Below are 22,714 nucleotides of genomic sequence, written 5' to 3'. Positions count from 1 at the left end.
CACATCATCAATCAACATATAATATTACCAGGTCCTCTAACTAATGCTGTGTTCATTTTAACTTCTGCCATTCATTGGCATGTTTCAGGGAGAAATTAAGCTTCTGCTATTACTACATTTTTGCTCCACCTACTCTCCCAGGTCTGCCATCATTTAATAAGTCAATAGAGCTGGCCAGCGTTTGCATTAATAGAGGCCAGTGGGCTCTGGACTCTCTATGTTAAAAGGCTTTTGACAGACTCTCTAACATCGCTCCCTTGTTGACCTTCAGAGCAGTCACCCTGTGCAAGAGGCGCCAGCACTGAACTGCTACAGTCTCTGAATGTGTGTTCTTGCCTGTATTTCTGAAAGAACAATGGACAAAACCTGGACTTTAAGAGAACAAAAGCGATGACCACAGGCTATCCGGGTAGGCCTACATGCTGTTACTGTACTGCTCTGTGTCCTTGCCCTGTCCTTTGGCTTGTGTGTGCAGCCATTTAGTGTGACCTCCGTCCACAACATACGAATCAATTTGTGCAAGTGCATCATATTAGAAACACACATGTGGTGCGTGTGCACCTACACACATGAACAGAGTCTGTCAAAAAGACTGTGTGATAATGACCATGAGCTGCAAAGACATGCCTGGCGTGCTGTGTGTGTAGTCCCTTCTCAGCATGCCAAGAGCAGATTCTGTATGTATGCCTAGCGTGACATAAACCCCCACATGAGTACCCACAAGCTGACACTCGCGAAGAACGGAACGGAACAGAATGGAACGGACTGGCTCAGAGCAGAGGGAGAAAGAAAGGGTAAAGGAGGGCATGAAACAGAGAGAAAAAGGAAAGAGTGAGTGAGAGAGAAAGTATGTGGTGTGTCACAGAGAGAGAGAGAGAGAGAGAGAGAGAGAGCAGCTGCAGTTCATGTCAGAGGGGGAAGGGGAAAAGCTACGCTTGTTAAGCCAAATGTTGTGATGGGGGAGAATGAACCATAGTGCATCAAATTTTCATATGAGCATCAGTGCATGGCTTAGAAGTGCATTACTGAAGCAAAGCAGCAGAAAAATATCCTCAAGGAACAGTCAAATGAAAATGCAGTTAATTTGCATTAATTTATGTTGCGGTAAAAGCATAAAATGTTTTCACTATAATGATTGGAAGATGGCTTAATATGCACGATACATCAATACGGGACCTTCCTGATATGTGTAACTGATTTCTTTAAGCAGTATGTGAACATAATGTATGGTGACAGTAGAATGAGTGTTGATTCCCTTCCTGCCAGTGAGTCAGAGGACTAGTTTTGTCAGCTAAAGTGTGCCTGGTTGCTAAGATACGAGAGGACTCCTTTACGGGGCAATGGGCAGAGAGCAGGAAGAATGAAACTCATTTCATATTTAAAAGCTCATAAATCAGCAATAAACCACTCAACTACAGATATTACAACAGAAATCTAAATTTCATTGGAAGCACTTTTATTTTCTATTTGAAATGAGTATACTATTGGCAAAAAAGGGTATGCTTTCGAGTATTATACAAATGTAATCAATGGGAAAATACAGCAATAGCTTTCACTACATCTCATATTCATCCTAAGGCCTTCAGGCAAGAATAAAGACTGCCAATTATCTAAAGGCAATGGGCCATAAAACCCTAACACTATGTGTATCGGATTCTGAGCATCAATTCAATCTGTTTCAGCTCATTCCACCTGACTCCCACTACCTAATCCAAACAACATTTAGAAGAGACAAGGTGATCTGTCATGCCTAGTTGTGTGAAGAAAACACATCAACGGGTCCAGTGGAGGAAAACATCGGCACAATATCATTGGTCTTCCTTCGGCAAAGCACAATCGCATCCGCCTGTTTTCTACATGCAACTAGGGTGTACTGGCCATTTCCAAACGTCGGCTCATGACTACTCCATTGTCTACCTCTACTGCAGGTTAGGAAGGAAGTACCATAGTGGCAGAAGGGGGAGGTGAGTCTTCAGTGACACGTGTAATATACACTCACCCACATCACCCACGTCACCCATGCAGCCTGCCTCTCCAGATCACACCATGGCAAGTTAGAGCATGTCATTGAGTCTTTTGTGCTTTAACACACTTGTCTGCAATCTGCTCTTTCTTTTCACTACATGGATTTGTTTTACTGAGGGGTCAGACTGTGAGGGGTCAGACAATTTCCCTGTTACTATACACAATGAAAAGCATCTAAAATATCTGAGATACTGACATTACTAAAAGCATCTAAAATATCTGAGATACTGACATTATTAAAAACAGCCGCACAATTTTCAATCCACAGTAAACATGAAGACTTTTCATTAGTAAATTTCAATGAATGATAGAAAAAAGCTGTGTGATTTATGGGCAGTGTGCACACAACAGGTATTTATCATGTTGAAAATCTCAAGCTTCAAGGATGTTTTGGACATGTTTTTAATAGGAGACCAAAGAGTTTCTTTGATGATAAAGATGCAAGAAACTACTTGTCCTTCCCCTCAGAGTGTACACTGGATCCTGCCCACAGTTGTGGTGGGGTATGTGCCAGAGGAGTGGTAGAGTTGATCTGATAATTATACATGGTGATGATTGCTTTAAATCCTCCAAACAGAACAAAAGATTAGTGCCATACGGGAAGTAGGGGTCAATGATCAATTTTCCACGGATTGATGTGATGTGGTAAGAAGCAATATGGTATGGAGTGGTTAACTCCAGACAAGTACCTTATTGATTTCCATTTCTAAAGAGCCACTAGTGAATTGAGAAAGGCTTAACGGCTGTTAAGGTGTGGCAGCGACACCAGCTCACGTGACCAACAACAAAGGAGGATTTGGTTTACCTCCCGCTAGGTGCACTATTGTATGCCAACCCCCGAAGTGAGAAAGATATAGGAAAGGCTTGCACTAGCCAAAGAAAAGAGTGTTCAAAATAAATAGATTTGGGTGTGCTGCAGCAGTTCTAATACATTAACAATACAGTATAGATATAGAAGTATGTTTGCGCAAAAAGTTTTGTTCTCAATGCAAATGGAGCTCAATATTTAAGTAGCCTAATAGTCTTGTTTAACACCATAATTGTAGGCTGTTTCAAAGATATTTTCATGTGCTACTGCATTTCAATACATGTTGCGGTTGCTAATTTGAGCACTGTAAAACTCCATGACGACAGGGATATAAGCTCTCAATGCAAAATCAAAGGCATGTTCTTTAATAGAGATCATCTCAGCATTGTGGTCAAACGCTGGAACAATTTCAAAGTAAGTGGGACCTATTACAGGAAAGATGAGAAACTGACCGTGGCTGCCAACATTGTAATCCCTTTTTATATTACCATCAAAATCAGCTTAATACTTCAAAAGTCTGAGAGAGAATGAACAGCGGCTTTTGTACTTTTTATGCTAATTACAGTTACATGTCCAATGAACTGTTCATTCACTATTGTTTATACCACAGAGCCTTCAATGCTCTCATACATCTACAGTACCTCAATAATATGTGTCACCCTCCAAACGCAGACACTTTCCCACAACAAGCAAACCCCTCCCTGCCTGCCAAAGTTCTTCCCACCAAATCAAGTGCACACAGCCGCACACACCCTTTGTTTTCATTCCCCCCTTCTCTGCTCTAAATTGTCTAACGCTTCCTCTTTTTCAGCCCTTTAGTCGACCATGCCTGTCTAACATTCTTATACTAATTACGTTGGCCTGGGTTCTCAGCCTCCTTTACATCCAATCAGGAGGGAGATGACCGCGTCCCCCTGTTGATTAAATGGCCCAAGATCCACTTGGCAGCTAACCCTAACATCTAAATGGTGGATGGGGGGGATGGGTACGATAGTGCTTGGCCTGAGTTGCCTTTAGCCCTACCTTGGCAAGCCTGTTTGTCATTGAGAGCGCGGTTGTGAGCAGGTGGTAGATGGGAATCACTAAGCCAATTATTTTCACCTATCTGCCACTCCCTGCCAGTAAACACGATGACTACAGTGGCCAAGATACACCCTCGGCTGCATTAGGGCTCCGAGTAAGAATAGTCTCAAGGAGGGACCTGGTGTCCACTGTGCATCTGAACCCACACTCACACAAACCCTCCATTACTGCTGGCCCAGTACAGCTAGCCACCTCCTTTTCACACTTCACATGCCTGCTCTTTTCTGCTGCATATGTACTATTCCCCACACTCTCTCTCTCTCTCTCACCCCTCACCCTCTTTCACACAGAATCCGTAATGAACTCTGGATGTGCTCATGGATGAGTGCATGTATGGGTGATTTTATGTGTGTGTGTATGTATGTCTGTGCGTGCATGCGTGTGTGTGTGTGCGAGAGCGAGAGAGAGAGAGAGAGAACAAAAAAGAAAGAGAGAGAAGGATAGGGAGAGAGGTTGGAAGAAGAATGATGACAGAATAAGACAGAAAAGTGTAAGTGTGATCATTCAGGTCAGAGGCAGTAGTCTGATGAGTCTTGTTATAAAAGTCTGATGCCTGCAGGGTCTCCTACTCTCTGTAGAGAAGTGAAATTTGAGTACACCACACTCAGTGCAGGTGACAACAGCAGATGATGCACGCTGAAACATCAGTGAGGAAAGAACATGTACAAGTATGGCAAGGTCAAAAATACAGAATCGGAGGAAATGATAATAGATACATATAAAATTCTACATTTATTACACAGTACAAAATATCTTTTCAAATACTGTTTTCAACCATGTCATATTCCAAGAATAAGGATCTTAAAGTCCCTTAGTGGCCTTCTAGCGCCTGGGTGTGGCTGCACAATACTGGTTTTAGGAACAAATTAGTGTTGTGAAGGAGTGAGGACATAAGGGCAGTCACCAAAAAACAAACCGGCCAACTACTAATGTATCAAACAGCTGCAACTGCTGTAAGCATTTGCAATTATATCTTTGATCCCTAATTGGATGCTGTAAAAGTACTGAAAAGTAAATAACTAAATAAATGTGGTGGAGAACATGAACTAAATAAAGCAAGTGGACACCCTTACACTGACTAAACAGGGCAAAAGAATCTGCACAATCCGTTCAGTTGTTGGCAATAATTGGCACATTTATCTTCTATTTAACCCATCCTAAACAGACCAAGGCCTCCTTTGTTATCCTGTGCATTCTTCTCCTATCCTACACCTATAAAACACAGGCACTAAAACAAATCCTGCGAATACAAATCTGCCATGGCTGCATCCAAATAATCAAGATGAGAATTGTTGTTAAAGGTCAAATTTAAAATAACAATCGTCAAATCATGTCTGCAAATATTTTTTGAATGTTGCATTCATATGGCTGGTGAAATAGGGAAGGTTTATAGAATACATGATACTATGGTGAATAACACATCTTTGTATATTCCCAGGGCAAGAACAAAATGGTGGTTCAACTGATAAAATGCTAACGCAAATTTGAATCACAGATTCAATGCAAAAATTGTTATAACACTACAAACATTATATCTGCATATAGGACCTGAACAGAAATGTCAAATATGCACAATTATGATAATGTAGAATCACGATTTCCTCTATTTATTCCGCAGCTTCCACTCCAGAGGGAAAGGATCCACCACTGTGGTGATACCCAACCCCAGATGTCACTAGAACTTAGCATCTGGCCCGCTCTGTCACTGTGCATACTTCTCCAGGGCTGGACTGAGCTCCCCTACACAGCTCACCACACCCAGGATGAGAAGATGGGAAAACACAGAGATTGCCTAAGCTTGTGAAATAGAATGGACAAACAAGGTGGACATGCTTTACTGGATTGTGTTCTTCCATTCCTATAACCCAATGTCTATATAAATCCCTTGACATGAAATTTAATTTCATAGTGTGAGATTACACTATACTGATGGTTTAATTCACTTTTTCACCGTCTTAAAGCCCATACTCATGATATGCATGGGGGCTAGTATGTATGTATGTCATAGACAGGGGCAATAGAAAATTACATCCACGCCTTTAGGTGATGGCACTAATACCATCACACCATCATTTGCTAGCAGGATTGTCACACAGAGAAGAGCCCTGGGTAATGCTGCTATTCATAGTCATGGGAAATATGCAAAAGCAAAAGCATCCCAGTACTATTGCAATTTTATCACTGAATTAATCATTGTTACTGTTAGTAGTAGTAATAGTAGTAGTAGTAGTAGTAGTGGTAGTAGTAATAGTAGTAGTAGTAGTAGTAGTATGATGCAAAGGGATTATACCTTTCTGCCTTCTGCCTGTTGCTGTTTATTTGATGCAGTGCTAAGGCAACTATTCTTGTTCATTCAGAGTCTCTGAGGATATATTTGATCCCCCTTAGAGAGGGTATGTATGTGTTTTCTTGGGTTTGCTTTATGTCTATTCCCAGTTTACTAATCTACATTTGTGTAGCTCGTCCTTCCCATCCCATGGGAGCAGGCATGAGTCAGTGCACTGGAAATGGTATTTATAGGGCTAACTGGGGCATCACTGCTTTTCTACTTATGACTGTGGGCTGGAGGTGTGCAAATGGCACTCACAGCTCTACTCCCCATTAACCACTTTGGCCACTTCTGTGACAGGTCCCAGGATGAAGGATCGTGCACACTGGCCAAGGTTATACATTTGAATAACCTGAAAGCTTCATATTTTTGTCTCAACTACTAATTCTCACTGCTACTAATTCTCACTACTACTAATGCCCGTCTTTTTTCACAGACCTGGAGAATCAAGAATATGATCTCCCAAAACTTTCTCCAACAAGGATTATAAACATAAAAATAATAAAATGTTTTTTTTTTTTTTGCTTGAGTGCAATAAAATACAATGGAAAGGCAATGAAAATAAACGACACTGTTGTACACATTCTGTGCACTTAAACTCACCTAATATTATAGCCATCTGCGACCACATCCTGCAAGAGTGTTTACATTCAGTTGCAATGGGCAAAACACTTCCTCTGGGCCATATTCCGTGTTTTCAGAATGAACGTAGATTAATGACATCATGCTGGCCAATGCCAATTCATGTATTTCTATGCCTGCGCCATTGAGTTCTAACCAGATTAGCAGAATTGTAGCTATGTCTGTAAAACCAAATAACACAATGACTACTGGAAAAATATACTGGTAAAATACTTTGTGTGTTTAACAACCTCTGTACCGTACACACAAACTATACACAAAATAAAGCTGTTAAGTTCCATCGAACTAGCTGCAAGAAAAGCAGTCTAATGATTAGAGTATCTGGATTTCAGATCAACATCTGATGTGGAGCAATGCATTGGCCAAACCATAAAGAATGAAAACATATAGGATAGTCATGTGGTTATACTGCTATATGTCCTCTGTGGATAGCAGGTATCCAAATGATTCGTGTGATTTAACCAACATGTCATAACATTTGCAATATCAACCAATAGAAAGAGTTCCCGAGCGTTTGAATCGGTTGGGGGTAGACAACAAGTACCAAACGAGTAACTCTGCCCTTGGTAAACACACCATGTCACATGTCATCACATCAAAAGGGAAAAATAGGGAACATTTTGCTCCCTGGTGCAGACAGCCCCACTCTAGTGTGGGACACATAATAAACTTTTATACAGAACCTTCTTTTATATGGAAAATAAATGTAAGCTTGTGTCCCAGAGGCAATACAGAAGAGGTTGCAAGACCTTCACTTCTATTGGTGGAGGAAGAACATTTACAGTAAATAAGAGTGGCACATGGAGGGGAAGGGCTTTCTGTATGGTGACGGGGCAGATTGATGTGGGACTTGTTGGTGAGAGTGGATACTGAATACCCCTGGCTGTGTGGGAAGAAGGCACGCAGACTGAACAAAATCTGTTTACTACAATGTGCAGAGACTCTCACAGCCATTGTAAAATTCTGTTTACAAGAGTGAAATGTGTTTTTTCTGTTGCTGATTTCCACGTGCTCAGCTCCCTTTTTCTACTCGCTCGCTTTCCTTCATATGTTCAAAAATGCTAGACTGCGCAAACGAGATGCTGCAGGGTGGGGGTGAGCGGTGGCGGAGTGTAGTAATCCACTCTGACAGCTTCTTCCTGGGGATAAAAAAATATTTAATATCACTCCTCTCATCCTGATGTAAAAGGGACCCTCAGTTTTTGCTTCCATCACTTCCGCTCCATAGATGCAAGTAATAAAAGTGAACCAAAAAAAAAAAACGCTAACGAAATCCGCCAGTTAGAGGTAAATGCTCTGATAAGCTTGACGATCTTATGCAGAGGGGGGAGAAACGAAGGTTTCGAGGGGAGCCATTCTCTGCCGAGTGCAGTTGCTCGTGTGGAACAATGAGGTCAACACGTGACCTCCTTCCGAGCGGAGGACCACATCCCTCCTCCAGCGCTCTAGGGGCCGAGCTCTAAGAGCCTGCTGAGCAGGATCACCTCGCCAACAGCATCTCACAGCAGCGCGTAACTCCAGACCGCTGGGCTCTAGACTGAGTGGTCCAAAGACCTAAACAGCATATATGCAACAGGGGAAGCCCTGCCTCTTTGGGGTACTACAAATACAATCACTGTGATGCCACTTGGATATTGTTCTTGACTGTGTCACTTTAAGGGAACGATGCTTAGCCATTCTGACGTGTTACATCTGTGAATGGAGTGGGGAGGCGTTAGATAACATGGCGGAGTCCTGCAGAAACATTCAGAAGGCTTGTCCATGGAACACATTTCTGTTTGATATTTAATCTGACCACCAATTAGCACTCTCCTTGGCCTCTGAGATATGTAACCTTCAGTGCTCACATAACATTTCAGGCCACTATCCCTGGTTGATATACAGTCAGTGCACGCAGAATGCAGAGGTGCTGCAAAGAGAATGTCAGGTGGAGGAATAAAATGGCCACTGCAGACGGTTAATAAATTCATCATCATTTTTCAGGCAGCAAGTAAATGGCTGCTGCTCTGGCAGAGAACCAGAAGGGAAAAAGAAAGCATTGTTCAAATTCAAATCAGATCATTTAAACTGATGACAGTTAAAATAGTAACAGAAAACAACAGGAGTGTGTTCTTTTTTGTTTTTGCTAAATTTTAGTCCTGTTTCTCATTGTAACTTTGGAACATTGCAACACCCTAGTCACTGGAACATCTTAACTCGGTTAAGGTATCTCCACCTGAAAGAGAAAGACATTCACAATAGCTCAATGCACTGCCAGGCCAAAAGGCCTGAAATTCATTCTATTTATAATCAAATGTGTTTTTACAGACTCCCTTATCTGTAGCACAATAACCACTGCACCACTGATTTCATGAATTCACTGATTATATCATTCTGATTACAACATTCTGTGTTGCGGGAATGAATCAGGCTATTGTAATGGTAGATGGCCACTGGGGACTAAGCGTGGTTCTGGCTCCTTTAAAGCATTCTGTGGCATCATTAAGGGGTTCTAGAATTCAGTGAATATATTTTTCTAGAACATATGAGAATGTTCCCCAGCTTGCAGCTTAATGTGAAGGCCTTGTCTTTGTTCTTCATGTTTCCATTATGGTATGCCCCAAACATCTAATGAATACTTATGCGCCACTGTGCTCAAACACACAAATACATGTCTAACCAAATGCAACAAACAAAACCTCCACACAAATGTCTGTCTGCACAAAGAGGCCTCTCAGTAACATTTGTGAGAGGGCTGCTGCCTGTTTTGGTTGGCAGACTCAGCTCTTTCTATTTGCTTTCTTCAACAGAGACCACATACTTTATATCTTGCCTCGTGCCATTCAGTGTGAATATAAATGTGATACAACGTAACTTTCACAATATTCTGTAGGTGAAAAGTGTTGTCAGTGATTTGTTAGTGTACTTGTTAGTAATTGTAATTGTTAGTTAATTGTTAGTGATTAAAGGTTGGGTATGTTTGTTTGTTATGTTTGCTTAATACATGCAAATGCAAGATAAACAATACATTTGGCATGATATTCAGCTTTTGATGGGAGTCTTCTGATCCCTATCCTGAGCCAAAGGCAATGGTGAATGTCAAAGTTCCTCTGACATCTTTATCCAATCAATATATCATACAATTAATCTCCCACCTTCCACCATTTGGCCTGCCTCCTGTAAGTAACTAGGGATTGTGTCTTAGCACATCTATTTCCCAAAAGGCCATGCCATCAACATCTCTCTTCCTCTTCCTATCGCTCAATCTTCCTTCCATTCACTTACAGTGTGATTACTCCCCCAGGGAGCCTAATCCCCGCCAAGCCCATGGAGACAGTGCAGCTCTGCAACCTCCGCGGAGCAGCTGTGTCCAGATGTGGGCTGGAGAAGCCCTGAACACGCCCCCCCATCTCCCACAGATGCTGCCTTCACCATATTCCCAGCGTGTCATTTCACTTTGATTTTCTGTATCAGAAGCCCGATATCAAAGCAGTCCAGTTATCACAACCACGTGCTAGTCCTCATCAGCAAACAAAGCAGCTCAGTGTACCCTGCTGCCTGAAGTGAGTGACACAGGGAGTGTCAGGTGCTGAATCAGCCTGCTAATTCAGACAGGCAGAGTAGAGTGGGAAAACATAAGTGATGCCATGACCATTTCCTTATCAGCAGCATACTTTCAAATGTAATAGGATGAAGAATATGATGGAAAAATATGATAAGACCTCATCAAAAATTAATTACAGTCTTGTTTTAGTTATTGACCTGAAGGGATATGTAAATTCTTTGCTATTGGTTGGAAACTTAAAGCAGTGCTAGTACAAAAGTCTTATTGTGTAGGTGCTCACACTCATAGCCTAACATAGCCTATCTATTACACATCCGGATGTGCTACACTCACCATACTGATAACGTACAATGCCTAACAACAACAACAACAGACCCCTTTGTCAGCGTTTCACTGGGGTTGTCAGTTCCTTTGTCAGCATTTCATTGAGGTTGGCCCACAACACCTCCATAAGGGTCAACAGTTGTCTTTTCTCCCTAGGAGCATGTGGGCGTGCTGAGCCATGCTGTGTCAAGCCAATTCCCAGACCCAGCCCCCTCCATAATCATGATGAGTCAGGACACATGTCAATACTTGAGACAATAACATACACACTTCAAGATATTCCGCAAGCATTTCTGAGAGACTTCCTCAAAGCAAACATGGCTGAATGACAGTCCAACAGGGTAAATCTGGTCTCACCCCTTCACATATTATCACTTTGATTTTCCACACAAATTCACCCAATCACCAAATGAGGGTCAACAGGCTGGAACCACCATTTAAACTGTTGCTAATGGGAGGACCTGCTGATACAATCTGTCGCAGGGTTTTCCACTCTGGGGTTCAGGGAATGTGCTCTGCGTGGGTAGGTGTGTGACTGTGACTAACCACAGAGCTGCAGCTTAGGAGCGGTATGGGGGAAGGGGAGCCCTTCGGAGCCCATGGAGCAGGGCATCCCCTTCACACAGCTCTAGTGCCCCTCACGCTGCCTGTGGTCTGAGCTCTGCCCCCTTGACCCCTAAACCCCTGTTGGTCAGCGCTGCCATAAAGCTGAAAAGCCTCCCGCCGTCTCCATGGCGACTGGCCCCGGTTGAGCAGATGGCGTTAGTGTGCTGATCTGCAATTAAAGAGGCAGAGTGGAGCTGGGGGGGGGAAAGTGGGTCAGGATCAGGGGGAGAGGGGCTGGGAACATGCGTCTACCTCTGCAGTGCTGCAGAGCCACTAATGCGCCTATGTATGCGCCTGCGCAGACCAATGCACACACAGTCACACACACACACACACACACACACACACACACAGAGAGAGAGATGGGTGCACGCGCATGCACACACGCTCCAGTGCATCCCTGCCTCAGAGCAGTTAATCATCCAGCAAAAACAAACGTCCTCCACTCTCTTCCTTCTTCCAAAGCCAGCGTTGTGTGTTGGAGTGGAAACAGGAAGGATGGTGCTATACGCAAGATCAAAGCTTCCTCATGCAAAAAATGCAACATTACAATCTTAGCAAGAGTAATTCTATAACAACAACATAGTGCAAAGAAATCTGATTTAAAAAACATCCTGAAATTACACGGGCAAAAATCCCTCAGCCGGATTAACCCTTTCCACCTCCTCCATCATGAACACACGTCCTCATGTCCTCAGTGGTCAAGAATCCAGATTCCTCCTACAAGAGTGCTTCTCTCGCCATGATTGCCTTTTCTCTCCTTGCAGTCTAATTAATAAACATATAGAGAGGACATCACACAATTTACACACATGGGAAGTCCGCCGTTGCATACTGATGACTTCAGACGATTTTTGAAGCCGTGCATTAGTGAATTAATGCTACGGTATATGCTGGATATCCCTAACATGTTTTCAGCAGTGCAGAGTATGATGCAGTGTACTATTTTTACAAACAGTTTGCAATATTAAAACGCATGCATAATGGTACAGGTGTGGAGCACTGGGTCAGGCCTTGCAAATTTACCTATCTTCTCTCCATCTAAGAATTTCCTGAGTTGTGTTCTACGTTGACCTTTATCATAAAAACATCCATACTGCTTCTGTCTGATTTAAAAAAAATGTTGTAGATATGATGCATCATGTATATGAAATACTGGCACCCCTACCAACCTTTTTAAAAATCTGGTTATTTGACACGGAATGAGCCAGTTTTCAGCTTTAATTCTAGGTACCTTACAAACTACTGCAAAATCTAACCAGCGAGCTGGAAAAACTGAATTAACTTAGAGCTGTGCAAATTTCCTTCCCAAGGTCCCAAGGTGCTCAGAAACAGTGCTGCTGCCAGAAATCCAATGTTGTGGTGAACTCCAGTCGCTCCTGGACCATGCCTCCGTTCAAAGCAGCATGGCCTCTCCTTCCCTTCCCCCTGTGACTCACTCACACACACACCACCCCCACAGAACAAACATGTAAATCAGGCTGTAACACAGCTCCATTTGGACTGCTTTTAGAATGGTGTGGAAAGCCCTCATCTCTTCGCCCCTTGCACGGATGTGCAATATTTCAAGTAATTTTACAGTGAGCTTTGCACGGCTGTTGCAGCTCAGGTACAAATACAACCTTTTTTTCCTTCTTCCTGAGATATCCGGGTGTCTGCACATTTATCGCTCTACAAAAGGCAAATCTATGGAAAACTGTTTAAAGCTATGGAAACAATGATCTCTTTGTCCTCAAGATCAGGTAACTCTGGTAACTTAACTGCACATCATAAAAGTAAAAAAAAAAATATGTGAAAGAAACATGCCGACAAACATGAGCATGCCTGTGCACACACATCAATAGACAACAAGTGCTAATCCCTATAGCTGGAAAGGTTCGCCATCGTGGACACAGAGTCAGGACTCCAGACAAAGAGACTCTTGGTTGAGGTGAGCAGAACAAGTTAACACTAAGAGGCTGTTTAGGCTACTTCACTTCTCTCAATCACACCACTCATGCATTCACTATGAATGAACTTTTTCACTATTGTACTCAATTTCCATCACCTACTGACTATCAAACCTCAGTCTGTTGCACACCATTACATTCCCTCACACACATAATATAGCACTTACACACACTCGCAGATCTCCCTTCACACGCCGTCAAACACCTCCCCATGCAATCAACCCAGTGTTTAAGTGATTTATAATACTGTGCACATATGTTATACTGTAGTCTATGAAGGACAATTGTATAGTGATTATGTGAGTTTATGGCAGAGAAGGTTCCATAGGTCAAAGTTTGACAATGACAGAGCAAGAGTTGAATAATGTGAGAATGTTTTAAACACAAAAGATTTTGACAGTGTGTGAAGAGAAGTTGGAGTTTAACTAGATCAGAGCTTTTAAGAGATAAGACACGCAAACTAAAATCTGTATCTGTAAACCACTGCATGCAGAGAAGGAGCTGGTGGAACAAGAACAACACAGAGCTGCAAGCCTCCACTCTTGTTCCAGACTGTCTTTACTGCAGGGAGCTGCTGCAACCTGCCTACTCATCTACAATTCCTCAACTTTATGCCTTTATCCAGCTGTAACCCCCATCCAACCCCTTTCTAACCATGCATTACACATATACATTGCTACTAGACAAACTGAAGTTTTGTATTTTGTCACTGAAGCAAAGAGCTATCAATTAAGCTGCAATTATATGGAAAAATTGTAGTTTTATCTTGACAACATAACCTATGTAAAAAAGCTGTGAGATCCAGCTGTAGTGAGAGTGCAGTAAGCCCTTCCCATGAGGAATGGCAGGCTTGTTTACACAACTACACTGGCTTTACTTTATTATACCTGGTGCTGTGTTGACTTGTTTATTATCAATTTGCATGATGATACCTGTTTTACATTACAATTCTGAGTAATCTATTGTCTTGTTTATGATCTGTTTACATACCTGTAATACCAATGCTTAGCTGAGACATGATTTAGGGGTAACCAGACTTCAAATTGATATATGGTCTTTTTGGCCCCCATTGTTGACTTCAAGGCAGCAATGCCTGGAAGGCGCTAGGGTTAGGGTTATAGGCTGTGGCCTATAGTGTTAGCTACCAAAACTAGCTAGAAAAACCTCTGTATATTTCTTGTCTTTTCCCTACCAGACCCCTGCAATGGAGTCTGGTAGTAAACCAATCACTACCATCCTTGTCTTTATATCCTTCCTTGTTCCTTTCTCTTTGTTTCTCTCCATTCATCTCCTGGGCCTGATGGGAGGGGCAGAGGAGAGAGATGTGTGAGTGAAGACTGGCTAATACAGGTGGGTAGGTTGAGCCGGCCATTTGGCTTACTCAGGTCTTTCTCTAAATGAAAAGGCTGTAGCGAGGGAATAGGAGACCGTCTAATCAATACTAGACTACATCAGTTACTTTGGCACTAAACCCAGTGGGGAGGCAACAGGATCAATTCCAAACTGCAGAGCATCCTTCCTCTTATCTTGTTGTATCTCAGAGTGATGACTATGATTTGCCTACAGTACGTGAGTGTGGAATATCAAGGTAAATATGGGAGATAATGGAATCTGCTCATACAGACAATGTCTCAATCTGTTGAAATGAGATGGAACACCTTGTGAAAGAAAATGATAACCCCAATTATCAGGAGCTCGGAACAGGGTTAGCTCACAGTGATGAATGTATTCTGAATATTAAAGGTTGTATCAGCGTTTTCAGGCCAAAAAAGGCCCAAACATAAATGATCACATTCATCTAATCTTTCTTAACGATCCGCAAGCTGCCTGCCCCATAAGCAGGCCGTCAAAAAAAACGCGTCTCTGTAGGCAGCCTAGGCTCCAAGATCTGTACACACAATAATTGCTACCAACAAGTGTTGCCAACCGCTCAAAGGCAAAATAAAGTGTTCCAACTAATAACCGACGAGATGCGCGTTTAGGAGAGTTTCAATTGCACGGGAGGGAGGGGGAGGGAGTAGCGAGCTAGCTCTGTTTTGTTTGAACATCAACAGAAGTGACGTTACCCCACCATCGCTGATACAACCTTTAAAAGAGAACGAGAGAGAGTGTGTGTTTGTGTGTTTGTGTGTGTGTGTGTCTGATAACAATGAAGGATCTTTAAAAAGCATTCAGATGCTCAAGGTCACTGTCAAGGCATGTGAGGCCTAGACATACTGTAATTCCCCTTTATAAGCCCTAAAGGTTTCCTAGATTAAACAAACATTTGAAAATGGTTTATCCTTTAATGTTCCACTTATTACACAAATAATATTTTGCACTAACAGGCTCAATCCTGTTCCCTACAATCCAACTAGGCCACCTGTCTGTGGTAAATTGTTTTAATCTGGCTAAGATGAAGACTGGGGGGCAGATATGATGATACTCTTCATTTATTTTGCCACAGAGGGTCTAACTCTTTCTTGGTTTAAGCATTAAGCATGCATTAGCTTGATATTAAACAATATTCTAAAGTGAATTATACAGAATTATTTTAATGGCCAATGGTCCTTCCCATGTCAAGAGAAATGAAAACAAGTGGCAATTGACAAGATAAAAGAGAAGACAAAGCAGATACTAAGTTTCCACAATGTTTTAGGGCAAAGACCTAGTGGTGTCAACAACCCAACAACCTTGAAAAGAGCCTAGGCACAACAGAGGATAAGACATTTTCAACGTGTCATTGCAAGTCTATTTCAACCATTGCTCAAAAAGGATTGCTTCTCAGACAGAATGTCAGGGACTGTTGTGTTTAGACTGATATGTTTGATTAAAGGTATGGCCATCCAGAAGACCTCTCTGGCATGACCTACTCATTTTAGTTACAGTATGAGTCTATTATCAAGTTGCTTTCATGTAAGGCAACCAAAATAGCTGCTGTATGTTGCATATGATAGAGAGACATATGTTTAAGGGACTTCAGACATGATTAGCAAATGCATGCACATCATAGCTGATATCCTGTCCACGTTGTAAAAATCACAAACATTGGTAACGATGAGCAATACAGGTGAACTTACTTGATAACCAAAGCCAGCTACCCTGAGCTAATGAGCAAGACGTCTAATCCTCTAAATTCATCATGACCATTGCAAATCTGAACCCGTCTGGCCATAGCTTTTCTTCCTCTTGGCAATGACAACAATCAGCTCTGCAGGGAGTCAGAGCTGCCTCACCAGGGGAGCTGAATCAGCCCTCATCTGCTTTTACACTCCAGCCTACAGGGCCAAGATCTGGACAATCACTTGCCCTCTTTACAAGGAGTGTCTTACCAACCTGAAATACAAATCACTAACTACCAACACTCCTTTTCTCTCCTAAGCCAAATGGATGCACATGGCACGCCCATGTCAAATGGCTCTGTTTCCATCACTTAAGGACAATGGCATTGAGCCTATAGATGGCCATCTCAGATATAGAAAAACACTGAAGATGGCACTGAAGTATGAATATATTTGTATTAATCTGAAGATATTATGAAAATGTGCCATCTACAAAACAAAATGATAATAATGCCATATTCACAGTGACATATGAGCACATCAGTAAACATTTCCATTCCAGTCCTTCTTCAGCTGATTGTGTAAACAATTTCATCCAATTAAAATGTAGTCACATGTAGAATCAGTGTATAAGCTGTCTTGTGGAGAGAAAATAAGTTTACCAAATGCACCCACAAGCATCTGTGTTTACAGCTGGATGTTTAAACATAAATGTTTCCTCTTTGTTTTCCTTTTGTGCTCAAAACTTTACCATAGCAGAACAGTCCATTCAAAGCATTTCATCTCCTCTGCCTAGTTAGCTTGTGTTAGCATTTAGCCTGTTACTGAATGGAAATTGGAACTAAAGAGACATTGTCATGTCGGGCTATGCAACAAAACTAACCAACACTAGATGAAACTTTCACAGGTGGCTGAAAAATATGTGTTATGAAATTCAAGCTCCATATCATAAAGCCATTTAAGATGGCTGCAATGACAACTTCATTATCTGAATTCATATTTGTGAGAAGATGGTCCCTTGGCCCTTGATTGATAGGTCCCTCTACAATTGAGCTGAAGACAGGAGTAGCATACCTACCAACTCAAGCTCTCATTCGTAACCACTGTAGCATTATGTAACTCGCTTCTATGATTTGAGCAAGTACATGGATGCATCTGCGTATGATTACCAAGGAAAATGCGGCTGGATGGGGCCTGACTCCAAAAAAAGTCATGATTGATAGCATTGAACTAGCCTATATGATGACACTCCTGTATTTGTTTTGTGAGGGGCCGACACAGAAAAATATTTTTTTCAACCTTGTAGTTTGTAAATACATTTGAACAAAGGGACATAAGAAAACACCATTATGCACGACAATGACAATGTGCTACATATGTGTGACAGCACAAAATTAATAGTTCCCCTAGTAGAAATTAGAGCTGTCTCAGGCCAAGACCATATCACAACGATCAGAGGATCTTGAGCCAGGACTGCTGTTTTGGTTGGCCAAGTTTATTAGCCTTTACCAAGCCAGTTGGCTGTTCCTCAAGATTACAGCAATAAAACCAAGACAATGGTAGAGAGTATAGCCTAGTCTATCTTATTTTTTTTTAACAATTTTGTTTAATGTAACAATATATCAAAAAGTGTATTTAATGTGTTTTAATCTACTGCATTCAAAATGTCATCAAATATCTAATCATGGAATAAAAGTACCGTATCAAATTTAAAAGTACCGTATCAAGTTATATGAAGGTTCTGATGGCTCTAACATCTCTATCGCCATCTGGCTGCATTATTTTATACCCTTATGAGTGGCATCAATCCCGCTTTCTTCCCTGGACCCCCTCCCCCAGCATACACACGAGAGAGAGAGAGAGAGAGAGAGAGAGAGAGAGAGAGAGAGAGAGAGAGACTACATACGATAAAACAGGTTTTAACAGACATCCTTACCTTGAGCACTCGTGGCCAGGACTAGGCCTATTATCCAAAAACTTTCCCACATCGCCATAGCGCCAATTCGTTTCCACAAGGCTATCCGTAGTTCAGTGATTCCCAGGAGAGGGTTGACTTCTTATGTCGTTGGATCTGTACGGTTAGGCATGCAACTTCAGCACTAATTCAAGCTCAACGTTAAATGAAATATATGCACCGTTTTTTCATTAAAAGTAACGGAGAATAACAAGTCATTCGTGGTTCCAAGTCCGTTTTAAAGAGCGCAAAATGAACTGCACTGCGTAACCTATCACCAGGTATTCACGCTGCTTATTAAACACTTCTCATTAAAAACAGATGCAGGCAACAGTGAGGGGTCAGTTTTTTCTGGTGAGGCAACAATACGTTGAGGTGTAATACTCGTTTTTAAAATATCACTTCAGGCCTACAAATATAAAAAAAGACAATGCATTTCCTCTATCTACCACCAATCCCTTCTGATGCATCCAGCAGCCTTCTGCAGGGTAGCGTAGATCCCCTCACGATTTCGGGGAGTCACGGACGGAGGGTCTCTGTCGAGAGGGATGGGGATCTCCCGATCGATGTTTCAGGAACAACTTCCAGAAAACGGATTAATTTTTCTTAATCCTCAACCTCGATCGCCAGTATCCCGGTTTGATATTCCCCAATGCTTGATGTTTCCTTCAGATCGGGTCCAGGTGAAAGCTCCTCAAAGTTCAGTTGATCCCCTATTGTGCACTGTGAGGGCATCAAGTGTCCAAGTTAACTGTTTCGGAAAGAGACTGCTGCGACGAAACGCTGGTCCGCTGAATCGCGCCTCTAACCATTGAAATAAAATAGTCTATGATAGGTGTCTGTCATTCGGCAATAGCCTACTACAGATGTAGAGTTCGCAACAATAACACCACAACCTGGACTGCTATGATGTTGCTGACAACCACCACTGAGGAAAAAATCCGAATCGAGTGACGTTAGATAAGGAGGGGCTTGAAAGTCTATGGACTGCCATGTTAAGCGAGCAGCCTAAGAGGTGAGCGCCGCCATGAAAATCTTGCATGGATGCAGTGCTTTCGAGCTGCAGGATATTTAGTAGGCTAAAGGTGTCAGCGTGACATATTTTATCTATTAGTCTCTTGTGGTGTTTTTGTCTAATTGTCGTATTAAAATATAAGAAAGAAAAAGGCAAAACCTGTTCAAATAAAGGTGTCCGTTTCACACATTTAAAACCTACATCGATGTCGATTTCCCCTCTCCCCGCAAAAAAAACTGTGTATGAGACATCCAGTTTTGTGACACTATATCTCTTCATTGGTGAATAGTTTATCTTAAGCTCTATTGTTTTATTAGTAATATGGCTTGTGCGTAAAAGTATCGGCATCCAGCTCAGCTCTCCAACCATAAAGTAAACTGGGGTCTAGCGCCCTCTGTATGGCCATCTTGCTGATTTTATTTGCTTACAGAACCACACACATGCATTGGGGCCCAGAAATAAGAAAACGGCCTACAATACAAATATGAATGTAGTTGGAGACTGAAGTTCAATAAAACAACATGAAAATTCACCACTTTGTTACACCACTTTGTGGAAAGTAGGGTTCACTTTCAGTATGGCAACATGCATCATGGAACTGTAAATGTAACACATTAATGTAAATCTAGATATAATGAAATGGAAAGGTGTGAACAAGTTTGTTTAATTTAACTCTTCTTCATTCTTTCAGATGGCATACACTATACAATTTGGATTACACCTTTTAAAAAGCAGAATATTTCTGTCACTCGCAAACTTTCAATACTGTTTCACGCAATACAGCTTCATGTCAGCTCCAGCCCCCCAAGCTCTGTTGGCTCGAGGTACCAGTCAGCAATCCTCCACCCCCACAACCAAATGCCCCTCCACCAAATCCTCCACCCCCACAAAATGTTTCCTGCACAGTGGCATCCTGTTAAATGTCAGATGTTTTGTGGTGTGAGCTACTGAAGTAAAGGACAGTTTTATCTTTCCCAAAAAGAAGATGAAAGAAGCTCTCATCATCACTTCTTCTCAAGGACAATTCATTTTAAAGAACAGAAAACTACTCCAAAATGTAATGTACTCAGGAAATGGACTGGAAAATTCATGAAAATAGTGCAAATCACATTCACATGACAGCCTGGGATGTTTGAAGCCTGCAACAAATTTACTAAGATAACAACGCTGTGATGTGGAATACACAAGTACTAATTAGATTATGATGACAAGCGATGAAGTTTGACATCAGGTATTTCCTGTCCTTATACTTTAAGAAACACACACTGTACTCTGTAGGAAGGCAAAGAGGACCCTATTATTATTTTATCAATGTATCAAAATTCAATGAAAAGAACATTGTTGCAGTTCTGAATGATACAATTAAGTTTTGTAAAGCAATAAACACAATAATCATCTAAATGGGTCAATAGTAATAGTATAGGCTACTAACTTTCTCTTTATGCTACACAACATCCTCCTAATTTTCTGTGTAATGATCAGTATCTTAGACACCTGTGTCCATGTTCATCTGCTGAGAGTAACTTGTGTCCTTAACCCCTGCCTTAGCCCTCTCCGCCACACTCATGGAGCCAAGCCACTACACTACACTACACTAAACTGGAGAAAAGAGACTGGTAGTGCCACTAATTGTTAGACTAATTAGGTTTGACTTTAGGTTTGGTTTGTTGTTACTTGTCATTGATTTCTCCTGCTTGAGTCTCCACAGGTATAGCCAGACTGAGGTCCTGCTCTGTCATCTCCCTCTGTGTGAGGACATAATTGAGACATAATGCACTTTGTTCTCTAGTATTAATAAGAGGCACTCTTGATAATAATTGGCTATTCTTTCTTTTAAACTCACTTGTGTCCACAGGTAGAGGAGTCTTCAGTGGTTCAGTCAGACTCAGGTCCTGCTCCCCTATCTTCCTGTGTGTCAGAACTTCCTCCTTGTAGGTTATATGAAGCTCCTGAGATACTCAAGATATAATAAAACTGGTATGATTTAGGCTGAAGTGTATAGGACTCTGAACCATTCAAAGCACCGTGTGCACACATTAAGAACTGAAAATGCACAGATATCAGTTGCAGATTTCAGAAAAGCAATGTGGTAAATCTGGAAAAAAATCAGTTGATTGCTTTTGTTAGATTATAACATCTCATTCTCACAATTCCTACAACAATGCCCACAATCCTTAACAACAATGCAGGCAGTTAGGTCCTTGGGTTGATTTTGGTGTATGACACAATACTGCTGCTCAGAATGTTGCTGTTTAATTTGACACAAACCCATAGGAGTTTCCTCAGTGGGTGTACCTGATGTTGGGCTATCATGGATTCACAGTCCATGAATGAATTTACAAAGTCCATGATGAATTTACAACTGTTCAGAACCTCATCTACCAAAATGTAAAACAACAAAAACTAACAACAGAAATGCAGAATATTCTTAATTGTAAATAAGATCAAACAGATGAATTCCCACGGGCTTCTGTTTTAGTGGGTGACAGACTATTGATCATTTCATGCTGTCAGAGAGCAATGGATCATGCAAGGTCACTATAACATTCTACTGAGAAAAAGCAATTTGAAAGAGCACACACCAACATATCGGGTTGGTACATATAAACTCACATATATCTATGCTATACTGTATGCTAAGAGTGAGAGAATACAGAGGTGGGTAAAAAGATGGATATGACAGAGGCTTTGTACACCTGGATTTAGCATCAGATCCTCTCAAGCTCTGTCAGGTTGGATGCATGGGGTCCGTCGGTTGACAGGCAGTTACTCTATCTTTCTACAGATATTCGATTGGGTTCAAGTTAGGTCTCAGGCTGGACCAGTGAAGGATAATCAGAAAGTTGTTTTAAAGCCACACGTTGTCCTGGCTGTGTGCTTTGGGTAATTTGTTCTTTTGGAATGTGAACCTTCAGCTGAGGTTTCTGGAAGTGTCTCCACGGATTTAACTGTAATTTGGATTACACTTTTTAAAAGGCAGAATATTTTCACCACAAAACAGATGTGTGCTGTCATTGTTGTGATGAATACTTATCTCAAGGTGATATTTCAGTTTTTCTTTTTTTTTGTAATACATTTGCAAAACTTTTGAAAACATTCATTGTGGCATATTGAGTGTGGAGTGATGAAGGGAAAACAAATAGAAAGATTTCGTCATAAGGTTGCTGCAGCAACATTTGTACAAGTGAAGGGGCCTTACTTTCTGAATGCACTGTGTGTACATTTATTCAGACATTCAAGCAGCATATTTCCACTGCTTAAGTGAAATACCCTCACCCCACAATAGCATTTCTCTCTTAAGCAAATACAGATGTGCTCTCAGGATTTCAAAGTCCTCCTGCCTACACCCCCTTTTCTGATTGGCTGAATATACACACTATTGGAGGAGAATTTA

At 41.6% G+C, this 22,714-nt stretch overlaps 1 protein-coding gene across 1 annotated transcript in view; it reads right to left on the bottom strand.

Annotated features, from left to right (window-relative positions):
• Window positions 1–19,255, bottom strand: part of nectin1b (nectin cell adhesion molecule 1b) — a 48,788-nt gene extending 29,533 nt beyond the window's left edge. The window contains exon 1 of the mRNA XM_042064136.1: window positions 18,288–19,255. Within this exon, the coding sequence (XP_041920070.1) occupies window positions 18,288–18,345 (58 nt within the window). The 5' untranslated portion in view covers window positions 18,346–19,255. The remainder of the gene's footprint in view (window positions 1–18,287) is intronic.
• Between the last annotated feature and the right edge of the window lie 3,459 nt (window positions 19,256–22,714).

The sequence above is a fragment of the Alosa sapidissima genome, chromosome 15 (genome assembly GCF_018492685.1).
Source record: "Alosa sapidissima isolate fAloSap1 chromosome 15, fAloSap1.pri, whole genome shotgun sequence".
In the NCBI taxonomy this organism is placed as follows: domain Eukaryota; kingdom Metazoa; phylum Chordata; class Actinopteri; order Clupeiformes; family Clupeidae; genus Alosa; species Alosa sapidissima.
Note: the sequence above shows the minus strand (reverse complement) of the source record. Positions and strands in the feature narration are given on the sequence as shown.